We start from the raw sequence: 21,168 nt of genomic DNA on the forward strand, positions 1-21,168 counted from the left end.
TAGTACAAAGTACAATATGTTGGAAATTTGAGACACCAGGAGAGCAGGAGATCTAGTCGGGATAAAAACTAATGAATTATTGGAATTGTTGTTCTGGTTGACAAAGATCTCACTCTACTTCCCTGCAGTGCCAGCAGGAGTGATCACTGAAGGGTATGAATGCGGCTTTCAGCTACTTATTGGACCACCTACTTGGAAAAGAAGTACAGAAGTATATATATGTAGCATTACTAATAGGTTAAAATAGAGTTGGTGACGGGCTTCATTTTGATTAGCACATGCAATGAAGAATTTCACTGTATATACATATCTCTCTCTCTTATATATATATATATATATATATATATATATATATATATATATATATATATATATACACACACACATATATAGTGAATGCCAGCCTCGACCACGAACAGACACCAATAATTTTTAATAATTTTAATAATTCTTTACATTTATATAGCGCTTTTCTCACAGCGCTCAGCAATTGCAGGTTAAGGGCATTGCTCAAGGGCCCAACAGAGCAGAGTCCCTATTGGCATTTACAGGATTTGAACCGGCAACCTTCCGATTGCCAGTGCAGATCCCTAGCCACCGAGCTACCACTCCACCAAGACAGTTATGTCCAAAAACACACGTTTTATTGAGCTTTCTCTTCCCAATATCACACTCAATGCCCAATTCACTCACAGTCCTTCTCTTCAGGCCACCTCCACTCTTCTCTTGTAAAGCTCCTTCACAATACCTCCCAACTCCGGCTCCCCGAATGGAGTGAGGCGGCCCCTTTTATACAGTACCCGAATATGTTCCAGGTGTTCCCTGATGAACTTCCTGCAGCACTTCCGGGTGTGGCGGAAGTGCTGCATGAGCACCCGGAGGCACACCGGGTGTCTCTGTCTTCTAGTTTGGCAGCACTTCCTGATGTGGCAGTGGCCATGTGCACCAACAGGGTGGAGCATCCCAGCTCCGGTCTTGTGGCTCCCCTGTACCCCAGGGCGGCTGCCCTCAGGCATCCCGACTGTGCAGCCGTCTATCACAATATATATATATATATATATATATATATATATATATATATATATATATATATACAGTGGTGTGAAAAACTATTTGCCCCCTTCCTGATTTCTTATTCTTTTGCATGTTTGTCACACAAAATGTTTCTGATCATCAAACACATTTAACCATTAGTCAAATATAACACAAGTAAACACAAAATGCAGTTTGTAAATGGTGGTTTTTATTATTTAGGGAGAAAAAAAAATCCAAACCTACATGGCCCTGTGTGAAAAAGTAATTGCCCCCTGAACCTAATAACTGGTTGGGCCACCCTTAGCAGCAATAACTGCAATCAAGCGTTTGCGATAACTTGCAATGAGTCTTTTACAGCGCTCTGGAGGAATTTTGGCCCACTCATCTTTGCAAAATTGTTGTAATTCAGCTTTATTTGAGGGTTTTCTAGCATGAACCGCCTTTTTAAGGTCATGCCATAGCATCTCAATTGGATTCAGGTCAGGACTTTGACTAGGCCACTCCAAAGTCTTCATTTTGTTTTTCTTCAGCCATTCAGAGGTGGATTTGCTGGTGTGTTTTGGGTCATTGTCCTGTTGCAGCACCCAAGATCGCTTCAGCTTGAGTTGACAAACAGATGGCCGGACATTCTCCTTCAGGATTTTTTGGTAGACAGTAGAATTCATGGTTCCATCTATCACAGCAAGCCTTCCAGGTCTTGAAGCAGCAAAACAACCCCAGACCATCACACTACCACCACCATATTTTACTGTTGGTATGATGTTCTTTTTCTGAAATGCTGTGTTCCTTTTACGCCAGATGTAACGGGACATTTGCCTTCCAAAAAGTTCAACTTTTGTCTCATCAGTCCACAAGGTATTTTCCCAAAAGTCTTGGCAATCATTGAGATGTTTCTTAGCAAAATTGAGACGAGCCCTAATGTTCTTTTTGCTTAACAGTGGTTTGCGTCTTGGACATCTGCCATGCAGGCCGTTTTTGCCCAGTCTCTTTCTTGTGGTGGAGTCGTGAACACTGACCTTAATTGAGGCAAGTGAGGCCTGCAGTTCTTTAGCCGTTGTCCTGGGGTCTTTTGTGACCTCTCGGATGAGTCGTCTCTGCGCTCTTGGGGTAATTTTGGTCGGCCGGCCACTCCTGGGAAGGTTCACCACTGTTCCATGTTTTTGCCATTTGTGGATAATGGCTCTCACTGTGGTTCGCTGGAGTCCCAAAGCTTTAGAAATGGCTTTATAACCTTTACCAGACTGATAGATCTCAATTACTTCTGTTCTCATTTGTTCCTGAATTTCTTTGGATCTTGGCATGATGTCTAGCTTTTGAGGTGCTTTTGGTCTACTTCTCTGTGTCAGGCAGCTCCTATTTAAGTGATTTCTTGATTGAAACAGGTGTGGCAGTAATCAGGCCTGGAAATTGAACTCAGGTGTGATACACCACAGTTAGGTTATTTTTTAACAAGGGGGCAATTACTTTTTCACACAGGGCCATGTAGGTTTGGATTTTTTTTCTCCCTAAATAATAAACACCATCATTTAAAAACTGCATTTTGTGTTTACTTGTGTTATATTTGACTAATGGTTAAATGTGTTTGATGATCAGAAACATTTTGTGTGACAAACATGCAAAAGAATAAGAAATCAGGAAGGGGGCAAATAGTTTTTCACACCACTGTAGGTAGGTAGGTAGATCTTTATTGTCATTGTCACTTTTACAAAGGAACAACGAAATTGAAGGTGCAATCGACTCAGTGTGAGGAATAAGAGTTAAAAAGACAAAAAGACAAGAAGAGAGAAAATAATAACAAACCAAATAGTAATAAATATACAAATTGCACTTGTTGACTTAAGGTCTATATTGCACATTGGAAGAATAATATGGAGCAGTTTTATTCTGAGTTCAGGGCCATGATTGCTTTCGGATGAAAGCTGTTTTTAAGGCGGTTTCTCCTGGTTTTCATAGCTCTGTATCTCTTGCCCGATGGCAAAAGCTGGAAGAGGCAATGACCAGGATGTGATGAGTCCTGTGAAATGTCTATTGCTTTTTTGCGGCTTCGGGAGGTGTAGATTTGTTCCAGAGTGGGGAGGGTACAACCAGTTGTTCTCTCCGCTATCCTGACGACCCTGTGGAGCGCATTCTTTTCTGAGGAAGTGCAGCTGCCGTACCACACACACAGTCCGTACGTGAGCACACTCTCGATGGAACAATGATAAAAAGCAAGGAGCAGATTTTTTGGGAGGTGGTTCTTTCTGAGAATTCTCAGAAAATACAGTCTCTGCTGCGCCTTCTTTAGCAGTCTCCTTGGTGTTGGCGCTCCAGGTCAGGTCATCCTCCAGCTCCATACCCAGAAACCTGAACACTGGGACCCTCTCCACACAGGCCCCACCAATGATGAGTGGCTGGATGTCAGTTTTGTTTTTCCTAAAGTCAATAACAAGCTCCTTTGTTTTTTTGTTGTTGAGGAGCAGGTTATTGACTGTGCACCACTCTGACAGTCGCTCCACCACGTCCCTGTATGCTAGCTCACCCTCCTTGCCCGAGATGAGTCCGACCACCGTCGTGTCATCCGCAAACTTTATAATCTTGTTGCTATGGTGAGTGGGGACACAGTCATGTGTAGAGGGTGTAAAGGAGCGGGCTGAGCACACAACCCTGTGGCGTCCCAGTGTTGAGGCTGAGAGCAGTGGATGTGTGGAGACCCAGCCTGACCCTCTGGGAGCGACCCGACAGGAAGTCCAGTATCCAACTGCAGGTGAGTGATGGAAGTCCCAGATCTGCCAGTTTGGACACCAGTCGTTGTGGGAGGATGGTGTTAAACGCCGAGCTGAAGTCTACAAAGAGCAGTCTGGCGTAACTCCCCTGCTGCTCCAGATGGGTCAGGGCAGCATGAAGGGCTGTGGCCACAGCATCCTCCGTGGATCTCTTTGCTTTGTAAGCAAATTGAAATGGGTCCAGGTCTGCTGGCAGGCAGGCGATGATATGACTCCGCACCAGTTTCTCAAAGCACTTCATGATGACAGATGTGAGTGCCACTGGGCGGAAATCATTCAGACTGTTCATGTTGGATTTTTTCGGCAGTGAAACAATGATTGAGGACTTGAGGCAGGATGGGACAGTGGCCTGGGACAGGGACTGGTTGAAAATCCTGGTGAAGATTCCGGCCAGTTGATCTGCACAGTCTTTCAGCACCCGTCCAGCCATACCGTCGGGTCCTGCAGCCTTCCTCAGGTTCACTTTCCTCATCACCCGCCTCACCTCACACTCTTCCACTATACACACAGGGGTGGTAAGTAGGTTTACAGTTGTTCATATGATAAAACATGTGCAGGTTATGATTATTCCAATAGCTTTATTAGCTGTATTAACTCAAAAGAATGTCACATTGGCACAGAGCACTCTGTCAAATCGCCAGCCTCGTGTACTCAGAACTGTAAACCTACATTTGCCCGCCCCTGTGTATATATATATATATGGTTGAAATAGTTTACTGTCAAATAAATGCAAAGAGTACGCGACACGTGTTTCGCCCTCATTCTGGGCTCATCAGGCGTACACACTTCACTGCACTCCCTCTCGGGAATCGAACCTCGGACGTCAGCACCAGAGGCGATGCCCCTAACGTTGTACTCTTTGCATTTATTTGACAGTAAACTATTTCAACCATTCTATGATCTGCTCCTCACAAACTGAGGGCACCGTGGCGGATGTTAGCAGATTGCTGGCCAACCACAAGCGTTACCTGGTAGGTAACCACCCATACAAGCAGATTGTGACACAGACTACGAATGCCGTGAATGTAATTACCCCGATCTACATGCTGTCAAATAAACGAACCACACGCCATGGCACAATGTTAGGGGCATCGCCTCCGGCGCTGACGTCTGAGGTTCGATTCCCGAGAGGGAGTGCAGTGAGTGTGTACGCCTGATGAGCCCAGAATGAGGGCGAAACACGTGTCGCATACTCTTTGCATTTATTTGACAGTAAACAATTTCAACCATTCTATGATCTGCTCCTCACAAACTGAGGGCACCGTGGCGGATGTTAGCAGATTGCTGGCCAACCACAAGCGTTACCTGGTAGGTAACCACCCATACAATCAGATTGTGACACAGACTACGAATGCCGTGAATATATATATATATATATATATATATATATATATATATATATATATATATATATCCAATGTTTGTCTGTATGTCTGTCCGCTTTTCATGAGAGAACTACTTAATGGATTTAGATCAGGTTCCATCCATCCATTTTCCAACCCGCTGAATCCGAACACAGGGTCACGGGGGTCTGCTGGAGCCAATCCCAGCTAACACAGGGCACAAGGCAGGAACCAATCCCGGGCAGGGTGATAACCCACCACAGGACACACACAAACACACCCAGCACACACTAGGGCCAATTTAGAATCGCCAATCCACCTAACCTGCATGTCTTTGGACTGCGCCACCGTGCCACCCTTAGATCAGGTTTTTTTCTAGAATTTGCTTGAACATTCTGGTTGATTTTGCGATTCTTCTCTCATCGTGCTAAGTATCATAGTTTACTTGCAGCAGCAACTTATTCATGCTAATCCGAAACAGAGAGGGGAGAGGGTTGCGTGATATCAGGAGTAGGAAGCCGGGGGAGTCCTCCTCATTCACACGCCAGTCTCCATTCGAATCTCCACCTCTCGCCACGTGACGAAGCGTACTTCCCCCCCACTAGCTAGCGATTCCTGTTTGTTCATTGAATTTTAAAGTTTTGTCGGGTGGAGCTGGGGGGGACAGCTAGTATATATATAAAATCCAAAATCTGTCTGTCTGTATGTCTGTCTGCTTTTCACGAGAGAACTACTTAACGGATTTAGATCAGGTTTTTTTCTAGAATTTGCTTGAACATTCCGGTTGATTTTGTGACTTCTCTCATCGCGCTAAGTATCACAGTTCGCTTGCGGTACCGATTTGTTTGTGCGAATCCAAGAGAGATGTGGCTGGCTGAGGGGAGGGGGGTGGGGCCCTCCTGACTCATGCGCCAGCCTCAGGGCGTATCTTACATCCACTTAGCTAGCGGACGACAGAACTATTTAATGGATTCAGATCGGGTTTTTTTCTAGAATTTGCTTGAACATTCCAGTTGATTTTGCGACTTCTCTCATCGCGCTAAGAATCATAGTTCAGTTGCAGGAGCGATATATTCACGCTAATCCGAGACAGAGGCTGTGGGCAGAGGGGAGGGGGAAGCGGGACGTCAGGACTGGGGAGTCGGTCTACCTCTGTGTATTGGAGCGTAACTTGCCTCCGCTTAGCTAGTGATACCTGATTGTTTCTTGATTATTAAATTTTGTCCTGTTTCACTACTACATGGGCTGAGCCGGGGGGAATGGCTAATAAATATATATATATATATATATATATATATATATATATATATATATATATATATATATATATATAATATATTATATATATATGTTATATATTTTACATATATATATATATATATATATATTAGGGCTGGGCAATTAATCGAGAAGTAATCGAAATCGACATTCAGAACCTATAATCGATCAAATTTTTCCAGGTCGATTATTTCGATTACTTTCCCTTTAAAAACACTACCGTGTGTGGATTAATGTGACCCCGCTCCGTTATGTTACGTTATTCCACCGACATGTCGAGCATGGAGAGCTTAAACACGGACACACCTGAGCAACAAGAGCAGCTTGTACCAAAGAAAAACGCAGTCTCCGTCATTTGGACACATTTTGGCTTCAGTAAGGATGACATCGAACAAAATGAAGTCAGATGTAGACACTGTAGAAAAACAGTCTCGACGCCCAAAGATAACACCACCAATTTGTTTCAACACTTGAAGCACAATCACATTACTGAATATGATCAGTGCATGGCTCAAAAAAAACAAAATGAGACTGACAAGCACCCAGCAACAAGTGCCTCCGCAAAGCAGATGTCGATAACACAAGCGTTCACAAATGCCACACAGTATGAGAAGAGTTCAAGAAGATGGAAAGAAATAACTGACGCTATTTGTTATTACATCGCAAAGGATAGGACTCCTTTGGCTACAATGGAGCGAAGCGGGTTTAAACACCTCGTTAAAACTCTCGACAGAAGATACACTGTGCCATCGCGATCACATTTTTCTAAAACTGCGCTGCCAGACATGTACAAGACATGTTGTAAAAATGTAGCTGCTGAACTGAAAAATGTTCAACACTTTGCAGCCACATCTGATCTCTGGTCAAGTAGGACGATGGACCCATTCTTGAGCCTTACTTTGCACTACATTGACGATGATTGGAAGCTGCGCCAGAGATGCCTTGAGACGGCATATTTTCCAGCCCATCACACGGCAGATATGATTGCGCAAGGTCTGAAAGATATGCTTTCTGAATGTTAACCTCGCGGAAGAAAAACTTTCAGCCATTACAACAGACAACGGTGCTAATGTTGTCAAAGCTGCTGCGCTTAATGGATGGTTACGGCAGCAGTGTTTTGGACACCGCCTACACCTTGCAATTGGTAAGTACACGTCAGCTTAATTAAATATAATAGCATAAAAGCAAAAGAGGTCATTAGGAAGCTTTTTTAAAGGGAGTGAGGCAACACCTTCAGCAAGTTCAGCTACACCCACTCTGTCACTTCAGCAATCGCTAGAAGCAGAGATGAGCAGCTATTTGGTGTCCCCCATGCTGGATAGTGAGGCAAATCCACTGGACTGGTGGAGGAAGCATCATGTACACTTTCCCACTCTAAGTAAGGTGGCAAAAAAGTATCTCTGCATACCAGCTACTAGCTCCCCATCAGAGCGGGTTTTCAGTTCGGGCGGAAACATTGTTACATGCCTCAGGTCCTGCCTGAAACCTGAAAAGGTTAACATGCTCGTGTTTCTTAGTAAGAACTTAAGAGTAAATTCATGTTCATATAGTGACATGACAAGATCGCTAAGATCACCTCATGCAACAGTGTTTAGAGAGTTCTATTTTCATTACAACATTAAAATATTTGTTTACAGAAGATGCAAGAAATGCACTGTTTAAAATATTATTTACAGGATATATAAGAGTTATTTTATTTAGAAGAGATACTGTTTATTTTCTACTTTTAATAAGAAAAACATTGAAAATAATTTATTTTGTTTCCAAAAGTGCAAGTTATTTATTTTTACTTTTTTATAAGAACAAAGTGACTGTTCGTTTTAGGCAATATGTGCTTTAATTTCAGTTGTTCAACATTGATGTTCAATAAATAATCACAGATAGAAGATAGTGTGTTTCCTTCAATTATTTTAAAATCAAGTAATGCACCCTTCATTCAAAAATCTCTCACTTGTAATATGTGAGCATATTTACTGTACAAAACTTGTCAGTGAACTATGAGGGCAAAATAAATAAATAAATAAATAAATAAATAAATAAATAAATAAAATAATCGTTCATTAATCGTAATCGAGTTAAAATGTTCAATTAATCGAGATTTTGATTTTAGGCCAAATCGCCCAGCCCTAATATATATATATATATATATATATATATGTATTCTTTTTGGTCTGAATCGCAGTCCAATTATTTGGGTGGTTACCTACCAGCTTGTGGTTAGTCGGCCAGTTGGCAAACATCCGTTCTATTCAATAAAGACGCGCACAAAAAGGCGACCTTCAAAAGGGCGACCTCAATTGGGCACGGAGAATAAAAGCGCACATAAATAAAAGCGATCTTCAAAAGGGCAACCTCAATTGAGCGCCGAATAAATGCGCACGCAAATAAAGGAGTGCTTCAAAAGGATGACCTTCGGAGTGAATTAAATTAATTGTCCTTGATTATGCTAATAGACCGCATCTCGAATATCTATGTGACATTGCACATAATCTACAGCTTCAAGTGTAACTTGCTTTCACCTTTTTATACATTCAGTCATTGCCTTAATCTAATTTTCTGTAATTTTGAAAACAACGAAATATAGAGAGCTTTAGAAATAGTTCGTTAGAAGTAGTTCGTTAGAAGTTCATGCATTAATTAATTGGATGTTTTAATATTCTTGCTTTCACCTTTTTATACGTTCAATCATTGCCTTTATCTAATAAATTTTCTGTAATAATTTTGTTGCGTTTGCCTTTATTCGCTGCGCCCAATTGACGTCACCCTTTTGAAGCACTCCTTTATTTATGCGCGCAGTTATTCGGCGCTCAATTGAGGGCGCCCTTTTGAAACGCGCTCCTTTATTTGCGCGCGCAATTATTTGGCGCTCAATTGAGGTCGTCCTTTTGAAGCTCGCCTTTATTTACGCACGCCTTTATTTGGCGCTCAATTGAGGTCACCCTTTTGAAGATCGATTTTATTTATTTGCGCTTTTATTCGCCGCGCCCAATTGAGGTCGCCCTTTTGAAGGTTGCCTTTATGTTTGACGGATACCGGCAAACATCCGCCACATCCTCTCAGTTGCGAGAAGCAGATCATAGGTATATGATATATATATTGTCAGACACGTGCGCTTTGGAAGCAGTCAAAGGGTTCAAATCGGGGTACTGACAAGCCAGACCAGGGGGTTTGCACTGAGTATTAATGCCTCTTCTTTTCTTTCTACAGAATTTCCAAGGAAAAGACCAGCTAAGCACATCACTTCTGCGTGTTCCTGACCTCACTTCCGGCATTCACTGATGACCTCACGCCACTTCCTTTCCTGCAAACACGCCATTCCTGCTTGTCCCGCTATAAATTCTTGCTGTTTATTCTATCAGTCAGTCCCAGTTTATGGAACTCTTTTCAGTCTCAAAAGACCACTCAAAGCACCAGAATATACAAGGGGTGGATCCCCAACTCTTTTTGATTTGTACATTGGAACCTCGGTTCACGACCATAATTCGTTCCAAAACTCTGGTTGTAAACTGATTTGATAGTGAACCGAAGCAATTTCCCCCTTAGGATTTTACGTAAATACAATTAATCCGTTCCAGACCATACGAACTGTATGTAAATATATATATATTTGTATATATTTTTTTTTTAAGTTTTTAAGCACAAATATAGTTAATTAAACCATAGAATGTACAGCGTAATAATAAACTAAATGTAAAAACATTGAATAACACTGAGAAAACTAACACTGCAATAGTTCACGTTATAGCACTACCAACCGCTGGCTAAAAACACTTTTTATTCTTATTTTTTATTTTTATTTTATTCTTATTTTAATTTCTTACTTTGTCTTTTATTTTTCTTTTCTTCATTATGTAAAGCACTTTGAGCTACTTTTTGAATGAAAATGTGCTATATAAATAAATGTTGTTGTTGTTGGTTTTTTTTTTAATGAGTTTTAAGCACAGGGAAAAAAATGAACATTTGAAAAAATCTGTAATTTAATAAACCACCAAGAAAAGTAACATTGCAACAATGCACGCTACAAACCGATCGCTGTAAACAGAAGTTAAAACAAAATCAAGCCCAGTGCATTCTTTAACTGCCTTTCTACCTTATGAGTCCAGCTCTCTCTCTCTGCCTGTGTGTGTGTGTCGCGCTCTCTCGCTCTCTCTCTCTTGCTCGCTGCACAGGGAGAGACTGAACATGTACAAAGCGAAAGCGGAACCTGGCTTGTTTGTATACCGAGTGTGTGGTCGTGAACCGAGGCAAAAGTTTGGCGAACTTTTTGGTCGTAAACTGATTTGTACGTGTATCGAGACGTTCATGAACCGAGGTTCCACTGTACTATGTTTTCTTACTATATATATATATATATATATATATATATATATATATATATATATATATATATATATATATATTTACACTGTACATATAAAAGCATTTTCCAAGCTTACATCTGTTCACTATTCAGATTGTACGATCCCTTCATAAAACTTAATTTCTATGAGAAAGCAGCAAGCATTACAGAAGGTTTCGATCTCGCACTTTGGCATTTTTTGGAAGCTTAGGAACAAATTTTTGTTGAATGTCTTGTTCACATGGTTTCAGAACCTTGTAGACTTTTGTTAAAGCTCACACTGTGCTCAAGATACACATTCCAATCAGTGAGGAGGACCTGAATGCACTTCATCACTGGAGATGAACAGTTGTTGTTGTGTAGAAAATGTTAAATAATAATAATAATAATAATAATAATAATAATTCATTACATTTATATAGCGCTTTTCTCAGTACTCAAAGCGCTATCCACACAGGGTGGAACCGGGAAGCGAACCCACAATCTTCCACAGTCTCCACAGCAGCACTACCACTGTGCCACCTGTGAGGAAATAGCTCTGCTGAAAACTTCCACACTGCAATAATTAAAATTAGGTGGACATATTTTTTGGAATTTCATGAATTTATTGCTATTAGTTGAAAAATAAAAACCATAAAAAACCTTGGAGATTGCTGTGAGGGGTACATAAAAGGTCCTTTTTGTGGCTTCTTGTGTTTCGGAGTTGACGGTGGTCCAGGAGCCAGGATCATATCTATTCTGAAAGGGACAAAAAATATCAATGAAAAAGACATTCTCTTGAAATACCATGTTGTGTTTCCAGATGTTTCTATGGAGCATGTCGCTAAACAAATAAGAGACATTTCAAAGGTGCATTTGAAGGGACCTTTTATTCAACATTAAATAACACATGGAAAAGGTGGATTCTCAGCAAAGTAATATACTGGAGGAGACTGAAGGCAGTTTAGCTACAGTTAAACACACAAAAAGAAAAATAAAGTGGAGAGATAGCCACAGGAGATCCATTTCCATCACCCACACAACATCCTGCAATCCCAAATATTTACATGAGCTGCAGTCGAAACTGGCAGCCTCAAACCTATCTAAGTATCACTTATATTTTTGAATCAGCTGCCATGTTGCAGAACAAACTCCATAAGCAATCATTTGTTTGCATTTATATCTTAAATTTTTAAATAAATAAATGATATTATTCTAGTGTTATACACAGAATTACACTGGAATTATAAACATTTAACCTGATACCTAAAGCTTAATAATGTGTGCTTGTAGAATGTACAAATCCACATCATTAAACATTCAGTACCTCTGCTGAATTTTGTGCGGATTCCTCATTTGCTGAGGAGAAGACCACAGGCTGTGTTTAGGTCTGGAAAATTCCCCCCTTGAGATCTTAGTGTCCACACCTGCACTTTATTCAGGAAGTGGCTCTGGGAGGCTGATTTGCCCATGGACTCACCCTACAGATATCCCAGTTTACACATTTTTTTGGGCATGATATCAATACCAAAGCAGCATCTACTGTATATACTCGCGTATAAGTTCTCCCTCAGATAAGTCAGGGCTTAATTATACCGTATAATTTTTATAATTTATAAATTATAATATTATAATTTTTATAATATACGGTAAAAGCTGATTTACCGTATAATTTATAATGTCAGTCGTATAAGTAGAATGTGGGAAAACTCACGCTATTGGTCCGAGAGATTATGACATGCTATTGCCCACCTGAGAGAGGACCCACAGAGCACACAGCCTTTTTTAATGTATTGTGCCTACGTGACCACATGGTAATACCCGGACTATTCTGAAGTGACGTTTGCATTGTTTTGTGTATCTCACACCCTCATACATTTTATCGTAAGAGCATCCCTTATCTACGATGGAGTGCCCGATCAGAAGAAAATATGAAGCTGGTTTTAAATTAAAAGTCATCGACGTGGCAAAAGAAATTGGTAACTGCACTGCTGCAACAAAATTCGATGCGCCTGAGAAACTGGTACGACATTGGAGGAAGTAAGAAGATGTAAAAAAAAAAAAAAATTTAAGTGTCGCATTTTTGAATGGGCATATAAGTCGGGGTCTGATTTTATGATCGATTTTTTGGGTTTCAAGACCCAACTTATACGCGAGTATATACGGTAATTAATTTTTTTTGTTTTTTCTTGAAAGCATTAACAATATAATAAAGAACGGGGAGAAAATATTCAGTCTAAGAGCCGGGATATACTTGACACTCAGAACATTTTCGCGCACGCATCATGGCTGCCATACATACCCAGCGCTCCTCTGATGCGTCCTCTGAGCACGGCATCAGAAATTAACGTGATGTGTGCGCCAGTTGCAGTACCAGCAAAATTCTGCGGTTACATGTGTGTTCAAGTTTTGGTACTTGACGTCAGCATCGTTGTTTACTATCGACATGCCTGTCAGAACAGCTGGCATTAGATCGCAAACTCTTTGAAAATGGAGCAAGACAAAATGGAAGCAAATTCGAGACAGATACGCCCGTGCAAAACGGAAAATGTCCGAGAGAAGAAGTGTGGGGATTTGGCCGGTACAAGATAACGCGGTGTGACAGCAAGCCGCAATTGCAGCTTCAACAGGATCAATATGCGTGCTTCGATGTTTGATGAGCGGTTCGATGCGATGAAGCAAATCGGCAGACTTAAAAGCTGAGATACAAAAGTATTCCTGGTGCTTTTTTTCATTTGTTTCTCGCATAGGAAAAACAAGCGTCACATATCTCCCCATCGTGATGACGAGATACATTGAAAGGTCTCACATACCATCTTCTGTGTCGCCATCTTTCTTTTGCACCTTAGTAACAGTATTAGAATGCAAAGAATTTTTATATCCAACATCTTTCTTCCCTTAACTCACAACATAGCAAAACCAGACACTGTGTTCTCACTGTGACGATTTTTCACACTGCCACCTGGTGGAATCCTCCAGATTTATATAAAGTACACATGCAAATATAGAGGGTACACTGCTTACAAAGCATCAGTAGTGTCAGGTATATCCCAGCCCTAACCCTAACCCACTCACTGGTTTTAAATAGACTTCTCATTTTATGAATTATAATTAAATTTTATAAATTTTCACAGTTTATGAAGACTGAGTCTGGGACAATTTTTAAAATTTGTGCTGCTAGCACTAAAACTCAATCCACTTCTCGGCCATGGCAAGCACAACTCAATGCAGCCTTGTATCTCCATCAGCCGGCTGAGCTCAAAACATTCTGCTTTGCCGTGTTCTACATTCTTGCATAACAGGTCTGGATGTTTGAAATGTAACCCTTAAAAATGTTCATCCACTCCATACGTATTTGACATTTTTCATTAAAATAAAATTCTGCAACATTTCTGACAGAAATTTAAAATGTACTTTTACCTTGTCTGGAGGTATTTGATTCTAGAAAGCATGTCAAGGTGCCCCGCTGAGTACTGCTCTATCACATCCTTCACATCGTAAGGCCTCAAGGTCTCTTTGAATTTCTTTTTGTTTAGAAGAAACTTCAAAATTCTGTTGAATGAAAAGAGTAAACACATTCAAAATTGAAATAACAACAGGTTCAGGTCAGGTCAGGTTGGCGAGCACGCACTGATACATCACGTTGCTGCACCCAGCACATGACAAAGCAGCTTGGGATCCTGGATGGCAACCGCCAAGGCACACATGTGGTCTAATCCCATCCATCCATTATCCACCGCTTATCCAAGGTCGGGTCACGGGTGCAGCAGCCTAAGCAGGGAAGCCCAGACCTCCCTCTCCCCAGCCATCTCCTCCAGCTCCTCTGGGAGGACCCCGAGGTGTTCCAAGGCCAGCCGGGAGATATAATCCCTCCAGCGTGTCCTGGGTCTGCCCCGTGGCCTTCTCCCAGTGGGGCATGCCCGGAACACCCTCCCAGGGCGGCGTCCAGGGGGCATCCTAACCAGATGCCCGGACCACCTCAACTAACTCCTCTCAATGCGGAGGAGCAGCGACTCTACTCCGAGTCTCTCCTGGATAAATGAATTCTTCACCCTATCTCTAAGGGAAAGTCCAGCCACCCTGCGGAGAAAACTCATTTCGGCCACTTGTTTCCACGATCTTGCTCTTTTGGTCACTACCCAAAGCTCGTGGCCATAGGTGAGGGTAGGAACGTAGCTCGACTGGTAAATCGACAGCCTCACCTTTTGCCTCCAGAAATGACCCTCCATCTGCCACAGCCAGGTGTTATGTGGGTTTCCCTTTGGCCTGGTCCAGCAACTTGGGTCCTCAATAGAGAGGATTCTGTGAGCCAGATCACCCTTGATGAATCGTGCCACATGGCCGTAGTGCTGTAACTGATGCTCCCTCACAATGCAGGTCATGTGCTTCATTCGGGACTCTGTGAGCAACACAAAGTCAAACCAGCGGTACCCAAGGATCTTCCAAAGAGACACAGTACCGAAGGAGTCCAGTCTTTGTCTCAGGTCACTGGATAGTGTCCATGTCTCGCAACCATATAGCAAGACAGGAAGCACCAGGACTCTAAAGACCTGGACCTTCGTTCTTTTGTAGAGATATCGGGAGCGCCACACTCCCCTTTCCAGCGACCTCATGACCCACCCATGCTCTCCCAATCCATCTACTGACTTCATAGGAAGAGTCACCAGAGTCGCATGAATGTCACTGCCGAGGTAAGTAGACCTCTTGATGACGTGGTTGACACTCTCTCCGTTGACAGACACACTGCTGATGGCTGTGCTTAAGAGGTCTTTAAAGGCCCTGATCTTAGGTTTTTATCAGGACCCTCACAAGCCCAGACACTCAGACTCCTCGCTCAGTCTCTCGAGCGCCCCGATCAGAGCCTCCTTTGACTCCGCGAAGATCACAGCATCATCAGCAAAGTCAAGATCCGTGAATCTTTCTTCACCAACTGATGCCCCACAATAAAACACTAAACACCAGTGTGGCGGAAGTGCCGGCTGCGCACCCGGAAACACTCCGGGTGTCCCCGGTCACCCGCGGTCCCCATAGCCACCAGGGCAGTTACCCCCACGTGGTCTGGGGGAGGCCCCACGTTAAGACTGCAGACTGTCTGTTCCAACCAGTAAGTGGCACTGAGCCGGTTGGGGGGGGGGGGAGGGGACTCCAGTCTCTTCGGAGGCGTGGGTGGGGCTGCAGTCCCTTTAAATCACCAAGAATAAAGATATTGGTTTTTGTTTTAAATTGGTGTTTGTTTCCCGTTGTTTTCGACTTCAGCATCCACATTGGTCAGTTTGGCTTTAGTGACCCAGCGAGGAGGGGCATGGGAGGCACCTTCAAAGACAGGAAGTATAAAAGCAGACAGGATGCGAGAAAGACATCTCGAGAGTATGACAAGTATAGAAGATTTAAAAGTTAAATTAATGTAATCTCTGTCCAAATTAAAATGGCACATATTGTATTAGCTAGCCACAGGTTGTGAAAGGCTTGTATTTCTCACTTTACTTAATGCATGGGGAAGTCTCCTTTATCGCCAACCCTAGGTCAGGAATGTGAGAAGTGATTTAGTGCATACAGAGGGAAGGTCCCCCTAAGGCCAGAGTTATACTTCACGCAACGCGACGCATGCTGCAGCGGACGCTCCTGCTACACAAGCGTTGAAGTGTTTATACTTGCGCGCGTACTTTACATAAATCTGGAGTAATCCGCCAGGTGGCAGTGCGAGATATTATCACGGTGAGAACATGTTCGGCTTCTCTGTGTTGTGAATTGCCTAGAACACCCATTAAATTCCGATGACACCTTACCGTAATATCTCTGAAAAGGATGTTTATTGATTAAATCCAGGGATGTGTCCATTTCCAGCAAGCATTGAGAAACAGTGAGTGAGAAACAATCCCTGGATGATGCCTCGGCTCATCGCAAGGTGAATACAAGCACACACATACACTAGCGTCATTTTAGCGGCACCAAATCCCCAAATCTGCATATCTTTGGAAGGAAACTGGAGCACACTGAGGAAACCCAGCAGGAAAACATGTAAACTCCAGGCAGGGAATATCAGCAACGTGACTCCCTGCAAGACAGCAGCACTAACGCTCCGCAACTGTGTCACCCCATGTATGTAATTATAATAATAATAATTCTTTGCATTTATATAGCGCTTTTCTCACTACTCAAAGCGCTCAGCAATTGCAGGTTAAGGGCCTTGCTGAAGGGCCCAACAGAGCAGAGTCCCTTTTGGCATTTACGGGATTCGAACCGGCAACCTTCCGATTGCCAGGGCCTAGCCTCAGAGCCACCACTCCGTCCTATTAACATTATTCATTATTTAAATGAAATTACCGATTTATCTGTAAAATGTAATATACATACTTTAATGCTTTTCATCATGAAAGTGATATCAAGTATAAATCTAAGGACTCTAAATGTGCAGAGAGTTGGAATATCAAACATTTAATGTGCGCGGAGTGACGATCTATTGCTGGTGATTCGCTGCTGTCAAGAGCAGAGGAAGCCCTAGAAAAAAAGAAGGAACGGTATGTGAGAATTTTAAAACGTATCGTGTCATTACGATCGGGAATATGCAATGCTTGAATATAAAAGCACCATGAATACATCTGTATGTCGGCATTTTGCTTCACCACATCAAACCATTCATCAAATATCGAAGCGCGCACACCGATCTCGTATGATCCGCAAAGCGGCTTTCTGTCACATATACAGTGCATCTGGAAAGTATTCACAGCACATCACTTTTTCCACATTTTGTTATGTCACAGCCTTATTCCAAAATGGATTAAATTCATTTTATTCCTCAGAATTCTACACACAACACCCCATAATGACAACGTGAAAAAAGTTTACTTGAGGTTTTTGCAAATTTATTAAAAATAAAAAATTGAGAAATCCCATGTCCATAAGTATTCACAGCCTTTGCTCAATACTTTGTCGATGCACCTTTGGCAGCAATTCCAGCCTCAAGTCTTTTTGAATATGATGCCACAAGCTTGGCACACCTATCCTTGGCCAGTTTGGCCCATTCCTCTTTGCAGCACCTCTCAAGCTCCATCAGGTTGGATGGGAAGCGTCGGTGCACAGCCATTTTAAGATCTCTCCAGAGATGTTCAATCGGATTCAAGTCTGGGCTCTGGCTGGGCCACTCAAGGACATTCACAGAGTTGTCCTGAAGCCACTCCTTTGATATCTTGGCTGTGTGCTTAGGGTCGTTGTCCTGCTGAAAGATGAACCGTCACCCCAGTCTGAGGTCAAGAGCGCTCTGAAGCAGGTTTTCATCCAGGATGTCTCTGTACATTGCTGCAGTCATCTTTCCCTTTATCCTGACTAGTCTCCCAGTTCCTGCCACTGAAAAACATCCCCACAGCATGATGCTGCCACCACCATATTTCACTGTAGGGATGGTGCCAGGTTTTCCCCAAATGTGACGCCTGGCATTCACACCAAAGAGTTCAATCTTTGTCTCATAAGACCAGAGAATTTTCTTTCTCATGGTCTGAGAGTCCTTCAGGTGCCTTTTGGCAAACTCCAGGCGGGCTGCCATGTGCCTTTTACTAAGGAGTGACTACCGTCTGGCCACTCTACCATACAGGCCTGATTGGTGGATTGCTGCAGAGATGGTTGTCCTTCTGGAAGGTTCTCTTCTCTCCACAGAGGACCTCTGGAGCTCTGACAGAGTGACCATCGGGTTCTTGGTCACCTCCCTGACTAAGGCCCTTCTCCCCTGATCGCTCAGTTTAGATGGCCGGCCAGCTCTAGGAAGAGTCCTGGTGGTTTCGAACTTCTTCCACTTACGGATGATGGAGGCCACTGTGCTCATTGGGACCTTCAAAGCAGCAGAGATTTTTCTGTAACCTTCCCCAGATTTGTGTCTCGAGACAATCCTGTCTCGGAGGTCTACAGACAATTCCTTTGACTTCATGCTTGGTTTGTGCTCTGACATGAACTGCCAACTGTGGGACCTTCTATAGACAGGTGTGTGCCTTTCCAAATCATGTCCAGTCAACTGAATTTACCACAGGTGGACTCCAATGAAGCTGCAGAAACATCTCAAGGATGATCAGGGGAAACAGGAGGCACCTGAGCTCAATTTTGAGCTTCATGGCAAAGGCTGTGAATACTTATGTACATGTGCTTTCTCAATTTTTTTTATTTTTAATAAATTTGCAAAAATCTCAAGTAAACTTTTTTCATATTGTTATTATGGAGTGTTGTGTGTAGAATTCTGAGGAAAAAAATGAATTTAATCTATTTTGGAATAAGGCTGTAACATCACAAAATGTGGAAAAAGTGGTGTGCTGTGAATACTTTCCGGATGCACTGTAGATAGTAAACAGAGACTCTGACGTCACATTCCAACTTTTAGCATACTGCGCCCCCCGACTTTTTGCTGGTACTGCAACTCGCGCACGCGTCGCATTAATTTCTGAGGACCTGCTCAGAGGACGCATCAAATGAACGCTGAGAACACATGGCGACCATGATGCGAACGCGTACACGTTCTGAGAGTGAAGTATAAATGATCCCTTAGGGGTCAGGTGGTAACTATGTTTTTGGTTTTAAGAATAATGGTGGTGCTCCAAGAAAAAAGAAGAACCCATAATTATCTCTGTAATAACTTGAAACTGAATAAAAGTCATCGACTCCCATCATTGCACACCCAACCTACCTGGAAAGGGTTCACTCCTTGACCTGCCTTTCCCAAGGTATCTTCCATTTTTCCCTACAAGGTTTTTTTGGGAGTTTTTCCTTGTCTTCTTAGAGAGTCGAGGCTGGGGGGCTGTCAAGAGGCAGGGCCTGTTAAAGCCCATTGCGGCACTTCTTGTGTGATTTTGGGCTATACAAAAATAAACTGTATTGTATTGTATTGCATTGTTTAGTTCGTATTTAACAAAAATCAGACTTTGCTGTAGATTTTAGATTCAACAAAATATTTCAAATAAGAAACCAAATGAACATGGCATGGGTGAAGATGACGAGACCCTTACTCTCACATTTTGTTGTAAAACCTTTTAAGTGTTTGCAATCCCTGCCAACAAATCATTCCTGGAGTTCTCCATGAGACTTCTGTGCCTGTCCACAGGTCATTTGGCCCACTCGTCCTGAGCAAACTGCTCCAGCTGTGTTGGTTGTGAAGGGGGGTCTTCTTCGGACTGCACGTATCAGTTCTGTCCATAGATCTTACATAGGATTCAAATCAGGGCTCCTAGAAAGGTGACTTCAGAAGAGTCCAATGTTATGTTCTTAGCCATTCTTGGGGGCTTTTCGCTGTGTGTTTTGCCTCATTATCCTGTCAGAGGGTCCATGACCTGTGACAGAGATGGAGCTTTCTGACACCGGGTGGGACGTTTGGCTCCACAATGTATTGATAGTCTTGACATTTTGTTGCTCCCTGCGCAGACTCAAGGCATCCCCTTCCAGATGCAGCACAGCACTCCACGACATCACCGAGCCTCCTCCGATGTTTATCAGTAGGTCTGGTGGTCTTTTCTTTGAAAGCTTCACTTTTCTAATTTTTAATCTGTGGACATAGAGCTGATGTGACTTGCCATAAAAGCTCCAGTTTTGCCTCATTTGTCCAAAGGACATTCACAAAGAAGCACTGTGGCTTCTCAATATACATTTTAGCAAATTCCACTCTGGCTTTTATAAGTGGAGTCCTCCTGGGTCTTCTTCCATTGAGCCCACTGTCACTCAAAAAGCGATGGATAGTGAGATCAGACAGTGATGGATACTGATCTTGGAGCTCAAATTCTATCTCTTTGGAAGTTGTCCTTGGCTTTTTGTCCACCATTCCTACAGGAACATCAAGCTGCTTGGAGATGGTTTTCTGGCCTTTGCCTTTAACATGGGACCCTGGTCTTCTCCACACTGCATGTTTCAGTTTTCATGTTCAATTGATTCAAATCAGGGCTCAGAGAAGGTCACGTCAGAAGAGTCCAATGTTTTGTTCTTCGCCACTCTTGGGTGTTTTTCGCTATGTGTTTTGGCTCCTTATCCTGTTGGATGGTCCATGACCTGTGACTGAGACAGAGGCTTGCGACACTGGGCAGGACCTTTCGCTCCACAATGTCTTGAGATTTCATTGTTTCCTGCACAGACTCAAGGCACACCAGTGGCAGACACAGCAAAGCAGCCCCCAAACATCACAGAACCTCCTCCATGTCTCAGGGCAGGTCTGTTGGGCTTTACTTAGAAAGCTTCATTTCTTTGTTTGTGGACACAAAGCTGATGTGACTTGTTAAAAAGCTCCAATGTTGTCCCACCTGTCGAGGACATTCACACAGAAGCACTGTGGCTTGTCAATGTGCATTTGAGCAAATTCCAGTCTGACTTTAGTTACGTGGCGTCCTCCTGGGTCTTCGTCCATCGAGCCCACTGTCACTTACTGATGGACCTTGACCTTGGAGTTCAGCTTAGATCTCATCGGAAGTTC

At 42.8% G+C, this 21,168-nt stretch overlaps 1 protein-coding gene across 1 annotated transcript in view; it reads right to left on the reverse strand.

Annotated features, from left to right (window-relative positions):
• Nucleotides 1-21,168, reverse strand: part of kcnq3 (potassium voltage-gated channel, KQT-like subfamily, member 3) — a 279,579-nt gene that overhangs the window by 16,026 nt on the left and 242,385 nt on the right. The window contains exons 12-13 of the mRNA XM_051929023.1: nt 14,157-14,288; nt 11,400-11,495 (exon numbers count right to left, since the gene is read on the reverse strand). Of these exons, the coding sequence (XP_051784983.1) occupies nt 11,400-11,495; nt 14,157-14,288 (228 nt within the window). The remainder of the gene's footprint in view (nt 1-11,399; nt 11,496-14,156; nt 14,289-21,168) is intronic.

Source organism: Erpetoichthys calabaricus, chromosome 6 (assembly GCF_900747795.2).
Source record: "Erpetoichthys calabaricus chromosome 6, fErpCal1.3, whole genome shotgun sequence".
Lineage (NCBI taxonomy): Eukaryota > Metazoa > Chordata > Cladistia > Polypteriformes > Polypteridae > Erpetoichthys > Erpetoichthys calabaricus.